This window comes from Vombatus ursinus, unplaced genomic scaffold (genome assembly GCF_900497805.2).
Source record: "Vombatus ursinus unplaced genomic scaffold, bare-nosed wombat genome assembly UNPS02009824.1, whole genome shotgun sequence".
In the NCBI taxonomy this organism is placed as follows: domain Eukaryota; kingdom Metazoa; phylum Chordata; class Mammalia; order Diprotodontia; family Vombatidae; genus Vombatus; species Vombatus ursinus.
This window is the reverse complement of record NW_020949602.1, coordinates 11,249,113-11,268,707: the sequence shown is the minus strand read 5'-3', so window position 1 is coordinate 11,268,707 and position 19,595 is coordinate 11,249,113. Positions and strand designations below refer to the sequence as shown.

At 40.4% G+C, this 19,595-nt stretch overlaps 1 protein-coding gene across 1 annotated transcript in view; it reads right to left on the bottom strand.

Moving 5' to 3' along the window:
• Positions 1-6,627: 6,627 nt before the first annotated feature.
• UBE2U (ubiquitin conjugating enzyme E2 U) overlaps positions 6,628-19,595 on the bottom strand; it is a 64,535-nt gene continuing 51,567 nt past the window's right edge. Inside the window, exons 9-10 of the mRNA XM_027852734.1 lie at positions 15,677-15,780; positions 6,628-6,794 (exon numbers count right to left, since the gene is read on the bottom strand). Of these exons, the coding sequence (XP_027708535.1) occupies positions 6,628-6,794; positions 15,677-15,780 (271 nt within the window). The remainder of the gene's footprint in view (positions 6,795-15,676; positions 15,781-19,595) is intronic.

Genomic DNA, 19,595 nt, shown 5'->3' with positions numbered 1-19,595 from the left:
AGAGGGGAGGGGAGGGGAGAGAGGTAAAGGGAGGGGAGGGGATTGTGAATCAAGGAGACTTGCCTTGGAGACCACGGACTCCTCTGCAAGTTGTATCATCTCAGTGACTTCCCAGGAAAGGGAAGGGGAGGGGAAAGAACCTGAGGAAGAACCCATGCAGAGAGAGAGTGGGCCGTGGATGATGATGCAGCAAAGGAAAGTGAGAAGGAATGCTCAGACGCATAAGAGTGAGCCCCACAGAGGAGTCTGGGAGAACAGAGTGGTTGAGTTCCATTTTGGAACCCTAACACGGGAATTGTTTTGGACCCTATGAGCTCACATAGCTGTATAATCATAAAGTTACCATTTTTGTTTCAATTTTGTGGTTTGTCAACTAACGAGAAAGAACATTTCTTGCCTTATAGATTGAGAGCAAGAAGGGCCATAGAAGCCCTGGAGTCCAGCCCCCCCCCCATCTCTCTCACTCAGAAGTTGATGCCCCAAGAGCTGGGTGATTTGCTGAAGAGGACACAGCCAGCCAGTGGCAGAGCTGAAATCTGAATGCAGGCCTCTGGACTCCAGGAGCAGTGATGCACAGCACTTCTCGGAAGCTGAGCAGGAAATCTGGGGGCTGAGGGTTCTATTTATTCCCTGCCTGAAAGCCACTTTTCAGTTTCCTTCTGTGTAAAATGAGGGGATTGAACTAAATTATCTTTAAGACTCCCCCTAGCTCTAAATCTGGGATTCCCTGGCTCATCTGCATCCACTCTGAAGGTTGGTTTTGTTCTGAGAAAATAACTCATTTGTGGGAGTTCCCCCCGAAAAACCAGATAGCCTGGATGCCTTAGTCACAAGTGCAGAAAAATGTTAGCAGAATTCAATAATGTTACCATGCTTAACAGGTCTATAGGTTGCCTGGCTTTTGCCCCACTCCACCTTCTTTGGCCCCCTCCCCCACTTTGAGAATGGAGGCTAGGAATCAAGCTTGCCTGTATTTACATTCCGCTCAGCAGTGCTGGGTAGAACAGGACTCCACCCGGCATCTGCTGCCCTGCCCACTTTTTCTGCTCTGCTGACCAAGATGCTCCTCCCGGGATCCCTCATCACTTCTAAGCACCACCAGGCTGCAGCTCAAGCCTCAGCCTCCTCCCCGCTCTGACTGGAGGGCTGAAGGTAGGGCACCAAACGCCACCCAATGCCGTGCTTTATGGAGGGCAGAGACTGACCTCTCAGATGGCTCTACTCCACATCTGCTGCCCCGCCTGTTCCAACTCCACAGAGCAAGATGTCCCCTGCCCTGCTTTCTTGCATTCTTTAGACTGTAAGCTCCTCGAGGGCAGGGACTATTTTTCTTTTTTATTAATTGTATCCCCTGTGATTATTACAGTGCCCGGCCATGTCTATAGGTGCTTACTGTTTACTAGACTGGATGGGATTAGTGGGGGGCAGTGTGGTGCAGAGGTAAGGGTCCTGACTGTAGTTAAGGATCTCAGTTTAAATCCCATGGCTGAAGCCATGTGACTAGGGAAAGTCACTTAACCTGGCCTCAGTTTCTTCATCTGTAAAAGGAGGGAGTTGGAACTGGTGGCCTCTGAGACCCGTTCCAGCTTTCGCTCTGAAATCTCGTCATGCTTACTGATGGCTGCTCCAGCCTAGTGTGGGACATTCCTGGTACAGCAGTGGGTGTAAATCTGACTCATCTCAATTCCCCTCCAAAGAGCAGAGGAGTCAGCTGGCCCAAGGCGAAGTGATGAAATCAAGTGCAGGTGCGATCTGTCTTTGCACCTGGGCTTTCTCTCAAACCTAGCCCTTCCATTCCACTGGCCAATGACCTGGAAACTGATTCAGTTCTCCCTTTCGCTTTACCAAGATAGCCTTGATATTAGTGGAGGAGACACATCTCAAATACTTCTTTACCAAACTCTTCACGCCCTTGATCCAGAGAGCCTTCTGCTTGCCACATGCCCCCAAGGGTTTTAAGGACAGAAGCCCTCACGTCTACTAGCATTTTCCAATCAATTTTGTGATAGCAAAAAATTAGAAACAAAGTAAGTGTTGTTCGATTGGGGAAGGGGCTGAACGAATCATGGTCTGTGTATTGGAGAATGCACCTTTATGAATGATGAACAAAGTGAGGTGATCTGGTAGGATGCTGGTCTTGGTGTCAGGGAGATATGGATTTAAATCTGAACTTGGACACTTACTGTGTGACCCTAGGCAAGTAATTTGACCTCTCAGTATCCTTATGCAGCAGACCTCTCAAGAGTACCAATGGCAGGAAAGTGCATCTGCATTGGTAGTTTTTGCACTGAGAATTCACTATAGTGAAACAGTAGGAAAGAAGGCAGGAGAGAGGGAGGAAGGAAAGGAAGAAGGGCAGAGGAAGGAAAGAAGGAAAGGCAAGAGAGCATAGGAATAATAACATGAGGTGATATAGAGTGGAGCAGAACCAGGAGCCAATATACATGGGGACCCCAAGAATGTGAATGAAAAGTTGAAATCAGATTAAAGACAACCTCCAAACTGAATACTCCAGTAGATGGATGACAGATGAGAGATCCTAAGTACAAAAAGAGCACTATCTGATACCATCAGAGACAAATAAAATGCCCTCTTCTCATGACTGTGCTAAATCCACTGACATTCCTTTCTGTAGTTAGACCATACAATTGACGCAATGGCAGATGATGTCATTGGTCCTTCTTGACATAAAACTATATTTGTATTGTTTACCCTAGAAATAATTGGCACAATAAGTTTAAACACTGGATCATGGACTCGTATTTGGAAATGTGGAATAGAGGCGACTCTGATCATTGCAGTACATTAAGGCTACTTTGCTTTTCTCATCTTATGATTTATAGGAATTCATTTCTCTTCTCCCATTTGAACTGAAATTGAAGTGAATTGAGAACAAATAGTCTGCCATCCTGTAGGGCTGTGCTATCCAAAGCAGTCCGAAAGTTAGTCATTTGGAACTTGAAATGCATTTTCCCATGGGAATGATATTTCTAACGTGGGCTAGGGTCCCCGTAGCAGAACCGCAGTTATAGTTTTCACATATTAACCTTATCTCTGGATCCCAGGAGTAGGAGCTGAGAGAATGTTGCATAGAAAGGAGGAAGAAGAGAATTTTCTCTTCCTTTCCATGAGGATGGACTTCAGGTCAAACTTTAACAAAATAAAATCCGTCTTGAGCGCCCTCCCACTTTCCTCTCTGTAATCCTCTTCCACCTCCTACAGTCTCTCTCCTCAGATGCCCCACTTTCTCATGTTGGCCCATAGTCTCAAACTGGAACGCCCCCACCACGTTTGCCCCACCACCCTTCCGCTAAATTGCAATACGTTTTAGTAGCATAGAAATAACAGAGCTTAGCATCTAGTTAGCTGGACTCATCCGTTAACGTGTTCTTCTCGTTGCCCACCTTGCAACAGGTCCCATTTCTCTAGGTATCCACAGGGCTTTTCATCTCCCACCATTGGGGTGGTGTCCCTGGCTCTCTTCATGCCCCCAGTTAAACGAGCCTGCATTTTGAACCCAGTGCCCTGGACAAAAACAGTACCAGTGACAGTTCTATTTCTCAACAACTCTTAGTACAAAACACTGAAGCAAATTGCTATTCAGTTGTGTGTCTCCAATGAGTTTCATCTATATTTTAATTCTGCTGCTCAGCAGGATGAGAAGATTTCAGAAAGACCGGAACCGGCGGATGCAGCAGGCTCCACAAAGTGCGCTGACCCTGGGGAAGGCAGAAGGGAGTTCTTTCTTCCCCATATGTGTGAAGCTCAGTCTTCTAATGTAGTCGTGTTGAGTTCGTTGGTCCAGGCTACCAGGTTCTCTACTTCTTCTTCCCAGGACTCATCCATATCATCACTTTCTTTGGGAATTTTCTTTTTCTTCTTTTTCTTCTTCTCTTTGCCTTTCCACTTTTTTGTGACAACTTCTTCTTTCCTTCCTGAACTCAAAACATTCGTATTTGTTTCTAGAAATGATAAAAATTCAAATGGAATAGAGGAGTTAAAGCAAGAAATTCTTTGGGGTTTTGGTGCAGTAAAAATGCACACCAATGTGCATCAAAGTGTACCCAACAGAGGCTTCATAACAGAACTTCGTGAGGTGGGCACTGTAAGCATGGTTATCACCATTTTGCAGATAAGGGAATTGAGATTCAGAGAGATTAAGGCATATGCACAGAGTGAAAAAGCTAAGTACCAGAGTAAGAATTTGAACACAGGTCCCCTGGGTCCAAATCCAGTACTCTATTGATTACACTCTGCTATTTCTGAGGACTTCATAAAAAACATCTCTTGGTAATCTGAGCAAACTCTAGCAATGTTTTGGAAACAGAATTTTATATTTTTAAGCTTTATATTTTCTGTACCTTTCATTTTTTAATAAATATTTTATTAATTTCTTATTGCTTGCCTTCTCAATGTTAAGGTGGAGAGAGAATTTGGAACTTGAGGTTTTAAAAAAATGAATGTTAAAAAATTTTACATGTAATTGGAAAAAAATGAAAGATTTCTAAAATAATAAATATGTTATTGATTTCTTACATATCCTGGTCATTGCCCAATGACTCCAATGGGGAAAGGACCCCCAGCAGAACCCTCTCTTGTAACAAAGAAGCATGTTTAAACAAAACAAACAAACAAACCGAACATATTGGCCATATCTGTGTACCTCATTGAGCTCCCAGCATCCACCACCTCTCTGCTAAAAAGAAGGGAGGTGTATGTTTCACCCTTAGTCCTCTGAAGTCAAGATCACTCAATGCATTGACAAGTTGTGATGTCTTTCACTATTGCTTTCCCTTTTCATACTGTTACCCCTTTATATTTGTCATATAATTTCACAATGGACGTAATCTGATCGAAGTTGGAATATTTCTTGGATGTCCCCCTGACATAATTACTAATATCTACTCTGTACAATTAAACTATGGGAGCTTGAAAAGACTTTTAATTGCAGGTTCTTCAAGATTCTGGCATTCTGTATTTAGATGAATTAAACCTCTGAAATGAATCACTGGGAATATTTGATGAACGATGAATAAGTTTAATAATTAAGCAGCAGTGTTGCATAGAAGAGTGGCCTTGGAATTAGGAATCTGTGGGCTTGAGCCCAACCTCTGATACATTCCAGTTGTATGACCACGGGCAAGTCCCCAGGTGATTCTCTAAGACTATACTTACAGGCAATCTGCAGTGATGGAGAGAGTTCCCCCACTAGGAGTTGCCTACATTGGTGAATTCATAGGTCTGCCCCCTTCCCCCTAAATATACATATTGGGAGTGCTTCATAAGATCATAGCTTTGTATTGAGAGCTGGAAGAGGAAAGCCTAGTTCAAAAATGAAAAGACAGATTCAGAGATGTGAAGTGACTTGCCCGTGTAAGTAACAAGTGATCAAGCCACAACCTGGTCATCTGACCCTCAATATCGGGTTCATGCCAATGTATCTGACTTCCCATTGCAACGTGGTACTCAACAATCATGTGGTAATAAAAACAAAGTAGACATAACATATAGTGATTAGTATTATAGTTTCTTTTACACCACACATCAACTCTTGAAAAAACAATAATCTACAAACATAAGATAATTGACTTCATTATTTTCATTTTTATGATTAGGTTTGTTTACTTTTCTAATGCTTATGTTGTTTGAGGTGTTTGACAATTGAATAATCTATCTACCTCTTCCTTTTGGAGGGAAGGAATGCCTCAAATACCTCTGTTTTTTTGATGGTTCCTCTTTTTTCATTGGTGATTAAGCAAAAGATTGCAGGACATATTATTCAATTGGCAAGCAAATAATGTGACCAGGAAAAGGAATCATGTTCAAAAATATATTTATTGCAGCCCCTTTTGTGGCAGCAAAGAAGTATAAATTAAAGGGGTGCCCATCAATTGAAAAAATGGATGAACAGATAATGGTATACGATGGAATACCATTGTGCTGTAAAAAAATGTTAGAGGAACAATTTCAGAAGAACCTGGGAAAACTTGTATGAATTGATGCAGAGTGAAGTGAGCAGAACCAGGAGAGCAATTTCTACCATAGCAACATTGTAAAGTCAGTCAACTTTGAGGACTTAAATACTCTGATCAATACAAAGACCAGACACAATTCCAAAGGACTAGTGATGAAATGAGCTGCCCATCTCCTGACACAGAACTGATAAAAGTCAGGGTGCAAACTGAGATAAAACTGTTGGACATAGCCAATGCAGGAATTAGTTGTACTTTATTATGCATATATGTTATAAGGGTTAGTAACTATTCTACTGAGTGCTCGACCCAATCAACCCCCAGTCTCATTATACAGCCCTTTAAGGTTTGCAAAGTACTTTACAAATATCTCAATGTATCCTCAACTCTGGAAAGTAGGTGTCATTATGATCCCTAATTTACAATTGAGGAAACTGAGGCATACAGAGGTTAAGTGACTTGTCTGGGTCACAAAGCTAGTGAGTGTCTGAATCTAAATTTGAACTCGGGTCTTTTGACTCCAGGTCTGGGGCTTTAGCTACTGAATCACCTAGCTGCCTTTATTGTAGTGAAACTCTGTGTGTGTGTGTGTGTGTGTGTGTGTGTGTGTGTACCCAAAGGCAACAATAAATTCGATTTCACAGAAAAAATCTGGTCATTTTTGCTTAAAGTGACTATAATGAAAATCAATGAACAGACCACAATAGGTGCAATTACAGATTATACACCAATATAATTTCAGAGAATGAGAAAGGGGGATGAAGAAGTCCTGAGAGGCCCCAGAAGTAGCCCTTTGCTCTGGGCTCAGCACTGGAGAAGGCCCTGGGAGAGAGTCCAGAACAGACGGGTTATAGGCTCTTGTTGGTATGTATATTGTTTATTAGTTATTGATGATCTTTCAACCACCATTTTTGGCATTAATAATACCCAAAATATTTTTCATGATTGTAGTATTTTCCTCTATTTTAGATACTTTAAGCATATATCCTTTGGTTTTCTCACAATTATGTTGCACCAGAATGCCCCATTCTTCCACGTACTCCTGGTCTAACCCCGTTGCTTTGCTGTTCTTTGTTTTCTTTAGTGTTATTTCCACCATATCTATAAGCACATCTAGGATCACAGTGTTAAGAGCCCAAGGATAATGGCTCCCCTGTCTTTGATGGTAAAAATAATTCTTTTTTTATTAAGAAAAAACATGTGCAGATCGGTTCCATCTTTTCTTAGGCTTTTTTGTCCTCCCAGTTTCATCCTCAGATACCCTTGCAATTTCTTTGCTTAGTTGGATCTCTCACTAAGCTTTCTTGGCACTTGGGATTCAAAGCGAAGTAAAATAGTCCCTTTCCTCAAGGATTGTACATCCTTGAGGTGGGGGGTGGATTTAATGACTGTCCTATATGGTTGCATCCTGGTGGAGTGGAATGAGTGTTGGGTTTAAAATAAAAAAGAACTAGATTCAGTTCTCACCTCTGACACTAGCTGTATGGGTCTCACTCAACTCCCTAGGACTTATCTGTTGGAGAGAATTCCATATAATGACAAAACTACAGACCTTTGTACTATATACATCACTAAATTACCCAACTTCTTTCTTTTACTTAACTGCACATAAAATATTTTAGATAGTGAATGAATGATAGTATTATTAGTAAATAGCTAACAGTAAAAAGAAACACTTATTTAATATTCTATCCAAATACACAACATTTTAAAAATGCAAACTGCTGAAAAAAAGGCAGTGTTTAGTGTTCAGTTAATAGTGCTTATCAAAAGGAGCAAAGAAGGTGTGTGAGTGTGGAGGTGGTAGGAGTAGGGAGAGAAAGAGAAGGTAAAGGTGAGGTCCAGTGGAGGGCAATGCAGAACAAGTGCTCACTCATGAAGCTCATGAATCATCATCATCTTCATCCGAATTGGAAGTTGGCTGCTTTGGCTTGAGCTGAGACCTTGTCTTCCATGAAATGGAAGGTTAGGGATCTTCTGAGGAATATGGTGCCATTTGGGGACAAAAAATAAAATAATAAGTGGAGGATGGCTTAGGCTCAAGCTTTGAGGTTGTGGAGTGCACAATAGCATGGCCTTGCTTCTCGATGTATTTTCAAACTTCTACACAACCTTGCAAAGTTTGGATCGTTCTCTTTCAATTGTTCGGCAAGTTTAGGTAGAGTTGCCATGATCCCCCTTCAGTTGTTGGTGTTGTGTGAATTATGTGATATTTCTTTCACAACACATGTATTACATGTCAAAGTGCTTTGCAAACTTTAATTTGTTATGTGAATGCTAGCTACGACTATTATTATTCACTGTGAGATCATGGCAGGATTGCACATCACAATATTCTCTGACTTTGGAGTCAAATCCACCATGTCCTTCCAATAGCAGAAAAATATGGATATTAAAGAGGGGAGTCTTTGTTCTAGGGAAAAAATATGAGGTCATTCAAGGATGTGCAATTTCCCATCGGTCATCTGGCTACTCTCCTCTTCATGTTCAATTGTGGATATAAGTCAAACTCTATTTCAATGTCTGTCCAAAATATATATCCTTATGCATGAGCTCTCTATGGTGTTCATTCAATCTCATGTCAGAGACTAGAACACAGGCATTCTTCATCTACTTGGTTTTTCTTGTAAGGATTATTAATCCAAATTCTTTTAGATGTTTACGAATCTCATTTAGAAGGTTCCAGGGCTTGGTGCAATCAGCACAATGTCATCATCAAAAAGTAGTTATTGGAGGATCTCGTCATCTATAGGGTATCCTTCTTCAACTTGAACTGGAGTGCTTGGGGATCTCCTCCCTGACAGTGGGGTGCTCCTTCCCAGAGCATACATCTCCCTGTTTCATGTCTGTTCTGATGTTATCAGAGGGTTGCCTAACAAAGTTATCTTTGCAGCTATTTCTCTCAAGCATATGGTACAGTTTTAATGTGTTCTTTAATTCCTTAATGTATTAATGTTTACAGTATTTAATGTATTCCTTGTTGGAGGATAACATTTTAAGGTGGCAAACTCTACTATTAGTCAATAAGCATTTATTAAGCACCAACTATGTGCCAGGCCCTCTAATAAGTGCTGTGTTTACAAAGAAAGGCAAAAGGACAGTCCCTGCCCTTGAGGAATTCAGTCTGATGGGGGAGGCAACATGCACTGTGTATTATGTACTATGTACTATGTACTATGTACTACAACTATGTACAACTAGCTATACACAGGGTAAATTGGAAATAAACAACAAAGGGAAGGCATTAGAATTAAGAGGCCTTGGGAAAGCCTTCTTCTAAAAGGTAAGATTTTTGTTGAGACTTGAAGAAAGTCAGGAAAAGCAGGAGGCAGAGATGAAAAGGGAGACCATTTCAGGTACGGGAGATAGCCAGAGAAAATGCCTGCAGTTGGGAATGAAGTGTCTTGTTTGAGAAAGAGCACGGAGGCCAATGCCATTGGATCGAAGAATATTAGGGCTGGGGGTGTAAGGTGTAAGAATTCTGGAAAGGTAGAGGAAATACTTTTTTACATAATCAACAAACAATAAGCATAGTGTGAACTTGCATCTGCTATGTTTTTCAGTCCTTTGTGAAATAGGAGAGATGCAATCTACCATGGAATGAATACAAGCTGTGAAATCATGCATGGTCCATTCTAAAATCAACATAAAGGCTACCTTAAATGTGTGTTGATTGTTTTCATTTCAAATGTCATCTAGCTAGAAAATTAGAAATAAAACCTGGAAGTTTAATCAAACTGAGTTTGGTTAAAATCGCCTAGTTATGAGTTTTGATAGTAATAACATCAGAGATTTCCCCACCCCCCATGACTTTGGTATCTCCTCCTACTTCAGATAACTTGAAAATCAATTCCTCAGTGCCCTCACATTTGTGTTGCCTCCAGCACATACTTCCCTTATGTGTGCTTGGTCTGATCATCTGCTTTTTCCATCTTGGTCCCCCACAGTGCTATTTCTGCCTCCTCTATAAGTACATCTCCACTAAAAACATACAAACCTTGGGGTCCAGTTGGGAGTTCTCCACAGTCCTCAATAAGGAAGAATTCATTAAAAAAAAAATCTGTGCGTATCTTTCCCCTTTTGTCCATTGCCTTCTCTCCAGTTTGATATGTACATGCATTATTCGGTCTCTTATCAAACTTTCTATGAGTTGGTTTTCCCCTCCACTGCTCTTCTCTGTTTTATGAGACATTTCTTCTACCATATTTCTCACTTAGATTTTACAGATGAGTTTATCTCCTAAATCATCATTGCCTTTTACTTCCATTTCTCTTCACTTGGCAAGTAAGCAAGTATTTGCTGATTAAGGTAGTTTTTAGGTTGCTTTGGTTTCCTGTTATGTAATTTGTGTCAGTTAAACTTCTCTGTGGAATTACTGTAATCGATGTTCATGTCTGTTTTTTGGAGCAATTGGAGTTAAGTGGCTTGCCCAGGGTCAAGCTAGTAAGTGTCTGAGGCCAGAAATCTTCATCTGTTTTTATCCATTTTTTATCCATTCCTATTCTATCTCTCAGCAGGAAAAGTAGCCAAATTAGAGGGTCCAGGACCTGAGTTTGAACACCAACTTTGTGTGACTGTACCTCTCTGACTCAGTGTTGTCAATTGCAAAATGAGGAGGCTGGATGGTATGGCCTCTGGAGTCCCTTCCAGCCCTACGTCAGGTGAACCCATCTCACCTGCCGGCTTTAGTCTCCATAAAATGATGGTATTAGAGAGTTACAAAATCTCATGGATGGACGGGTCCTCCTAGATATTCTAGCCCATTCTATGACCTTCACTCACGTGTAGCCAGGGTGTTACCAGGTTCTGTCCGTAATGCCCCCTGTCCACCTCATCACTGCTGCCTCTACCAGAGTTCTGCCTTCACCCCTCTCTCCCTGTGTACATTTAGAAAGAATTACTTCCTGATCTTTCTGTTGCCACTCTGTTGCTTTTTCTCTCATCACATTTATTCACTCCTCCTGCATTTCTGTTGTTTGGAGTGTTTAAGAAGAAAAATAACCTCTCCAGTTCTGGTTTTCATTCTTAAAATAATTTAAACTCTTCTTTATTATTGAGTGGCCATCTTTTGTCCTCATGGTTAAGCTCAGATTTGTAGTCTAGCTCATCCTGGGCTATATGCATCCTGAGTTTCATTACTCTTCAGAACACATTTTTCCATTACCTCCTCCTTTTTCCAGGGAGTGCAGAATAGTCTTGGATTCCTTTCCTTTGTATTTGAAATTCTTTCTAATGGCTTGCAAAATTGGTTCCTAAATGGAAATTTTAGATTACAATGTGCTTTGGAATTTGCGACCTTAGGATTTTTCTGGAGGAGATCTGTAAAGTTCTTCAATTAGAATTTTATTTTCTGTGTTTGGAAGTTCTGGGTAGTTCTCATCTCTTCTTTCATTACGGTGTTATGGTTTTTTGTCCTGTCATATTTTTATGGGACACCTATGATCCTTAGGTTGTCTTTACACAACCTGTTTTTGAGTTCAATGTGTTTGTTTGTTTTGTATAGTGAGCATATTTTGTTTTAATGTTTCTTTTTTTTGCTTTCCTTCTTCTGTCTTTCACTTCTGTGCGTTTGCATTACCAAACTGTTGTTCTCTCTTTTGTTTCTTTTGTGAGGCTTTCCATTGCAGCAGATTCAATTTTTTCTATTTTGCTCTTTTTTTCTTTTCTTTTCTTTCTTTCTTTTTTCCTGCATAGAACATACATTCTGCTCTCATAATTCTCATTTATCTTTTAAACCACTCAGAGACAGTGTGTTGTGGTTCCATATCTTCCTTAAATTCCACAGGGTCCTCTGTCTCATCAACTATTGGATCATTTCCCTCTATTTTGCCGTATTTGTTCAGAGATGCCTGAACTCATTTATTAGATCTTGAGGCCGTATTTCCTTATGTTAGTGTTTTTCTTGTTGATTTGTTTGTTTGTGTTCAAGGTCTTTTGTTTTCTTTTTCCTGAAATCTTTTGTATTTTCAGTCTTTTTCCCTCCCTTGTTTTCCTTATCACTCATTTCCTGACCCTTCCCCTCTGATTTTTTTTTTGTTCAGGGTGGGGAGGGAGGACCTAGACTGCAAAGTGTCTTAGTGTCTTCCCACACTGAGCAATTCATGGTTGACCAGCCTAGGTCTCTGCCCCAAATGACTTTTGCATGGTCAAAGTTGGTTCCGGTTACATGCTGTGCTCTTCCCCCAGGCTTGGTGCAGGCCTGTACAGCTCCCCACATGCAGATTGTCCTAAACCTGGTGAACTGACCAACTCTTTCTATACGTTAGTTCTCTGGCCTGGCACCAGCAATTCAGAGCCTGATTTCCCCAACATTGGCAGTTCAGAGCTTTGCAGCACTGGTGCTTCCTGATTATAGTCCCCCAAAGGCTCTTGATACTGAAGGAGTATGGTCAAGCTGGCTGTCAAGACCTAAGCAAACTTCTATAGCCTGGATCTGGGGTCTCCATGGTGCTGGAGAGTCTGATGAGGGACTGTGGTGTAGGGATGAGCTTTGTTGTCTGTGTCATGTCCTTGGGTTTGCTAATGTGACCTTGCCGCCAGTAGCATGGGAGATGGGGGGCGGGGTTGATGAGTGAATGCAGGGTCAATGAGTGGCAGTTCCTGAGGTTTTTTTTAAACCTTCTTTCAGATTCATGGTCTCCTAGGCCAGAGAGATAGCTGAAGTTGTTCATCTTTGGTGCATAATTTCTGTTACAGAGAGTTTTGAAAGATGGGGGGAAATGTCTAGTTGGCCATCTTCTTATTCATGTGATCCAAAAGTCTGAGGCATACATTTGTAGTTATCTATTCCATCAGAGAAAAGGAAGGTCCTTTCTGACTTCCCTGATAAGATAGCTGGCCTCCAGTTGAATTCTTCAATAGAATCTAGCACTTCTCAAGACAGTTTGTTCAATTTTCATGCAGGTCTAATGACTTTTCAATATATCAAGAAGAAATCTGACTCTTCAATTTCTACCTGTTGCTTCTAGTTTTGCCTTCTGGAGACAAATAAATAAAATCTAAACCTTTTACAAATGATAGCTGTTAAAATGCGTTTATCTCTATTTCATTTCAACCTGTTAAATTCGACCAGCATTCTAATCAGGCAAAACCTTTTTGGACTCTGACAGTATCATGCAATGCCTTAGCTATCTCTTGTAGCTTTGAATCATCTTAAAATTAGATAAGCATGTCAAATACGGCATTAGGTTGTGAGCTCCTCAAGGGCAGGGACTGTCTTTTGCCTTTCTTTGTATCCCAGAGCTTAGTACACTGCCTGGCACACAGTAGGTGCTTAATAAATGATTATTGACTGACTGACTGATCTATGCCTTAATCCATGTCATTGATAAAAAAAAAAAAAAAAAGCTGAACAGCGCAGGACCAAGCATAGATCTATAATGCATTCGACTAAAGTTCAAATCGACATCAACTCTTTAATATCTATCTTTGGGTCTGAATTATCTTAATCAAGCAACAAGCAATTTCTGATTCTACATAGGTGAATTCTGCATTTGCAACATACTTAACATTTACTAAACAAGGAAAACCTGAAAGACCTTGCCAAATGCTGAGATCCAGCGAATAATAACGGCTCACAGATACATAGTATTTTATTACATACATTATTATATCCACATCCAACTCTAATCAGCTCTACAAATATTCTCTAGCTATGTCTTCAGTTATTTAATTTCTAAAATTATTCAGCATAGGATTTCCTTAAAGTGGGTTGTTCTGGAGAATCATGGTATCATTTGGATTTCTAAAAAATGAATTGTTATTCAATTTCTCAAGAACACCTCTCTGGTGAAAAAAATAATAAGTTACTCTGAAGTAACAAATGACGTGTGCGTGAATTCCTCACGTGCCTCAACATCACCTCTGAGAAACAGGGAGTGTTGGGATGGGGACTCTGCCTAGGGACGAGAGACTGCAGAAGAAGAGAGGAAGCATCTGCCTCTGTTCAATCCTTTGCACTCCTCACTGTGATGATTAGAAATGTCGTGTTTTGCAGACACCAGAAGATGGCAGCACTGGCCTTAGGAAATGGAGCAGTGGCGGTATCTTTCTCTCTGCTTCTTGGACCGTGGTGGCCCTTGTGAAACATTTCAGAATATCATGAGAAGCATGCCCATGATCCAGGAGCCTTTCTTTTCTTGTTCCCTAGTCCCTCTTGTGTTCAGTGCTGGAGAAGGCAAAAGAGCTTCCTTCAGGTAGGCTTGAAGGGTTAGACTTAACCACCCCGAGCCTCAGTTTCTTCATCTGTAAAGTTGTAGGGGAAGGTTAGACTAAACAGACTTTGAGATTACTTCCTGTTAGATCTATGGAGTTGTAAAAAAAGCAAATTGAGGTTTGCTTATACGAAACACTTCCTAATATGGTATAGGGGAAAGGACATTGGATTTGGAGTCAAAAATAGAATATAATGCCTCAAGGGCTAGTGAAGGTCTTTGAAGGTCATTGAAAGTCTTCAAGCAAATGTTAGATGACTATTTGCCAAGTATGTTTGTAAGACAATTCTTGGTAAGATATGGACCATACTAGATGAATTTTGAAGTCCCTTCTACCTTGGATGTTTTGTGGTCCAGTGATCTAAAGGTTACCCTTCGGTAGCCCAGGTCATAGGAAAGAGATAAAAGTTGTGGTGATTGGTGCCCTTCTACAGAAGAGGAATGAAGCAGTTTTTTGCTGATATTCTATAGCAATAGAAAAGTCTTCTGTCTTTTTACAGCATGAATCCAGGACTCAGCAAAGCACCTCCCAAGACTTGTTAAATCAAATGACCTACTTAGGGTGATTCGAAGGGGCACTAATGATACCAATGGAGGAAAGGTACAGAATTGCTAAAGATAATGAAATCACAGGTGGTATTTTTATGGCTGTTACAGTATTATGGCTATGTGAATTCATAACCATGAATTCATGATTAAACCCAAAGAGCTATTGTTAATAGGTCAATGCTAACTTGTAAAGACATCTCTGCTGGAATGGTTCAAGGATTTGTCCTTGGCCTTGGACTGTTCAACATTTCATCAAGATTTTTAATGAAGACTAAATTTGCAAATGACACATTTTGGGAAAGACACAAAATTGGGAAAGATCACATTGGAATAAAAAGTCTGGATCCCAAGAGTTATTTTAAAGATTTGCTGAATTTTGGCTCAGATTCTCAAAATCTAGCCAATATCTCACAGACTCTGAGATTCCTCAAGAGTCTGGCTAATATGGCGGATCTTTAATAAACCTTGTCTTTGACTGAAAAAAAAAGATATGCTGAATTCAACAAGATGTGATTTTAGAGGTAATGCTAACGCCTTACGTTTCAGCCTTACATTTTTTAAAATCAATTTCCTGAGTATAAGATAGGAAAAGTGTGGCAACAGTGAAAGAAAGATCTAGGGGGTTTTAGCAGGTTCAGTATAAGCACACAAGTATGACACAGAAGCCAAAAAAATCAATGCCATTTTAAGCTTTGTTAAGAGAGGCCCAATAGACAGATTGTTCAAGATGGTAGAGCCCCTGGACTCTATCATGGCCAAACAACGTCTATGATACTGTGTTCTTGGAACACTTCTTGGGGTTGCATTTTGGGAATAACATAGACAAACTGGTCAGGATCTAGAGGAGGACACATAGGATGGTGAGAGGCCACCTCTCAACTTCTCTTTGGGGTTGTTAGTTCCATGACTCCAATCTAACAAGTTAGATTGGATTCCATTTACCTGGTGTGCAGATCTGTGCATTTTTGATGGATTGCATTAAGCTTCTGTCTAATTTTGTAGGTAACCTATTTTCCCGAGGGATTCTAGCCATGATGGAGTGAAATCTAGAAAGAGAAAAAGAAATTACCCCACTTTGAAACTAAATCAAGTTATGTCTGACTTCATTTTAAATTAAATTTTATTTTTTAAAATTAAACAAAATCTATCATTTTTCTCCACCCCCCATCCTCCTCATTGAAAAAGAAAAATGAAATCCTTATAACAAATATACATAGTCAAGTGAAACAAATTCTTGTGTTGGTAATGTCTAAAAAAAGTGTCATTCATTACCCTAAGTCCATCACCTCTCAGTCAAAAGATGGGTAGTGGGGCATGTTTCATCACTGGTCCTTTGGTGTTATGGTGGTCATTGCATTGATTAGAGTTCTCAAGTCTCTCAGAGTTTTAGTTTTACAATATCATTATTAAACAAGTTCTTTTCCTGGCTTTGCTTGCTTTCCTCTGCATCGGGTCATAAAAGTCTTTCCAGGTTTCTCTGACACCTTCTCCTTCATCATTTCTTGTGACATGATAATATTCTATAATATTATAAAACTTATTAAGCCATTCACCTATTGATGTGAACCACCTTACTTCCCAGTTCTTTGTTGCCATAAAAAGAGCTGCTGTAAATATTTTTGTACATTTGGGTTCTTTTCCTCTTTTGTTGACCTTTTTGCATTGTAAGCATAATAGTAGCATATTGGGCCAAGAGTATATGCAGTTGAATAGCTTAATGACTTTGGGGGTTTAGTTCCAAACTGTTTCCAGAAGGACTAGACTAATCCTCACTTCTATCACTAGTGTGCCTGTGTCCTTTTACCCGTAGCCCTTCCAACATCTCATTTTCCTTTGTTTTTGACAGTGCTAATATGGTGGATATGAGGTAGAAGAGAATTGCTTTAATCTGCATTTCTCTAATCACTAGTGGTGTGGAACATTTTTTTCATATGGTTATCGATAGTTCGGATTTCTTTCTTTGAAAACTATTGGTTCATATTCTTTGACCTTCTAGCTTATATATGTTTTTGAAAATGTACAATATTTTTTTAAAATATAGAAATGACCTGGAATGTGAAGTTTTGAAGGTTGTATAATCACTATGATTGAGCTAATTCAAGTGTGAAGTACAGTTATTTCCATTGCTCCCTTCCATGTGGTTTCCAATGACATAATCATTAAGAAACAAAGGAGGGGAATTACCCAGAGAGTTAGGATTTTAAGAGTAAGAAACATACGGTCATTCTAGAATTTTAGAGGTCAGCTAATCCAACCAATGAGCACAGGGACCAGACCTGTAAGTTCAATGTTATTTTCCTGACAGGTGAGAAAGTTCCCTCTACCAATGGAAGCTGGCGCCTTTTCTGCAACTTATAGCCCTGAGAGTTGCCTAGAGTACCAGAGTCACAGGATATCTCAGAGCATACCTTGAACTCAGACCTTCTTAGCTCCAAGGCCAGCTCTCTACACACTACACCACACTGCCTCTCATTTTAGCCAATACCTGAACATGTCTCCTACTCTCCCCAGTTCCCTTTATGTCATCACTGCAAATTAGTCTTTCAATTTTAGTATGACGACCTCCAATGACTGGGGACTTGATTCTACCCCTCCCTTCCAATGCAGCACATCTCACTTCAGGGATTCTCTTACTATTAGGAATTCTTTCCTTCAGTGAAGCCTATATCTACCTCACTCCTGGTTCTAGGGCTCAGCAGAACAAATCTAATCGTTTTCTCCAAATCCTCTTTTAGTACCAGGTGAGTTTTCGTATTCCCCTCCCCCTTGAGCCCTCACTTCTACAGGCATATAACTTCATCTATAGTTAATAACAGTTCATATGGACTCATCAACAAACGTTTGCATACGCAACAGTTAAAAAACTTTGTACACGAAACAATCGTTCTGTCATTTTGGTTTTTAAGTATATATTCATTTTGACAAACAAGTAACGAAAAGTCCCCTGTGTGTCCATGTCCCACTCTGATGTTTTTCTTCTGTGTAGTTCCTGAGATGAGCTGCTGTCACAATCACATAATTTAAATCATTTTATCCATTGGGTATCTCATTGTTATTTTCTCCAGTCTGCATCACCTCATGTTATCCTCTCAAACTTTCTGCTTTCTTTGTATGTTTCAGTTCTTATGTTGAAACAATGGTTTATTATGTTCCTCTGCCACATTTCATTTAGCCAGTCACCGATTACGGAGCAATATATTGTGGGTTTCCAGTGTTTTTTGCTATTGTGAACTGATTTTTTGAAAAATGTTCCCAATGCCAATAACATCCTGAGTCTATAGTCCTTGCAATTAGATAATCAGACCATATAGAAAATAAGTTTCAAAGCTCTTATTGTATAATGCCACGTTCAGTTCAATAATTTTTCAGTTGTGTCCAACTCTTCATGACCCCATTTGGGGTTTCTTTGGCAGAGATACTGGAGTGGTTTGCCATTTTCTTCTCCAACTCATTTTACAGATGAGGAAACTGAGGCAAACAGGGTTAAGTGACTTGTCCAGGGTCACACAGCTAATAAGCATCTGAGGCCATATTTGAATGCAGGTCTTCCTGACTCCAGGTCTGGTGCTCTATCCACTGCATCACCTAATTGCTCTAATATACTCCTATAATGCCATATTGCTTAAAAAAAGATTACAGGAATTTCCAGCTTTACTACTAATGTAAGATGGTCCCGACTCTGAGGTCAACTTTCTATCAATTAGGCCATTCTGTCTCTTTCGACCATTCCATAGAATTTTTATGTCCATCTTTTACCAGAATTTTTCCCAATGTATTTTCCAGCCTTTTCCTTTCTTTTATTTCTTGACGTTGTACAAAGAATCTTTTTTTTTATATAATTAATGCCATCTATTTTGTCCCCTATAATTTCCTACGGTCCCAGTACTACATGTCACTGGCTACCCAAGGGCAAGCCTAGGTCGGTATGGAAAGGCTCGTCATCGGGAGGTTAGTGAATTCTATGAATGAAGGCTGTGAATTCTTTGACCACAGCAACTCAGAAACTAATGGCTTTTAGTACTCTGCATCTACTAGATACTGATTCTGTAGTGATGGTGGCAAAGTGTTGGAAAATGAGGCAGACTGTACTAAGGGTCATGGGGTTTTTCCTCTTACATATAGCATTTTTTTCAGTAAATGAAACTTTAACATTTGCCTTATTTCCCTCTTAACTCTCCCCTCACCACCCCATTGAGAAAAGAAAAACAAAATCCATTCCAAACATGTATAGTCAAGCAAAAAATGTCCAAAAACTATCCCTCAGTCTGCACAATGAGCCCCCCTCTGACAGGAAGTGGGTCTGATGCTTCATCACGACTCCTCTGGAATTGTGGTTGGTAACTGCAGCCGTCAGAGTTTCTCAGTCTTTCAAAGTTCAGCTAAGTCTGCCTGGGTTTCTCTGAAACCATCACTTTCATTTTTCCCCACCCCATTCATATACTCTGAGTTATTCAGCCCATCCCCGCTGACCTCTTCTGTTTGACATCCAAAAGAAGATGCAAAGGGTGGAAGGCTCCAAGTTTCATTTTATAGGGATTTACAAAAACCTCTGGCCAAGCACAAGTCGAGTCAGTAGGCACCGGGAAGCAGGGAATTAGCCGAGTAGCTAGAAGTACACCCAATCGGGGGCTTTCGCTTGCTGAGGGGATTAGTGAATAAACCCAGGTAAACAGAAGAGTGAGTTCTCAGGCAAACAGGCCTCACAGTCAATGGAGAACCGTCAGCCGAGGTGCCAAGACCATGGTACAGGAAATACTGGACAGGAAAGGGATATAGATAGAGTGCTGGGCTCACCTTCCTATTCCTCCTCAGTCGCTTAACAGCTGTACGACCCTAGGCAGGGCACTTAGTCAATCAGCAA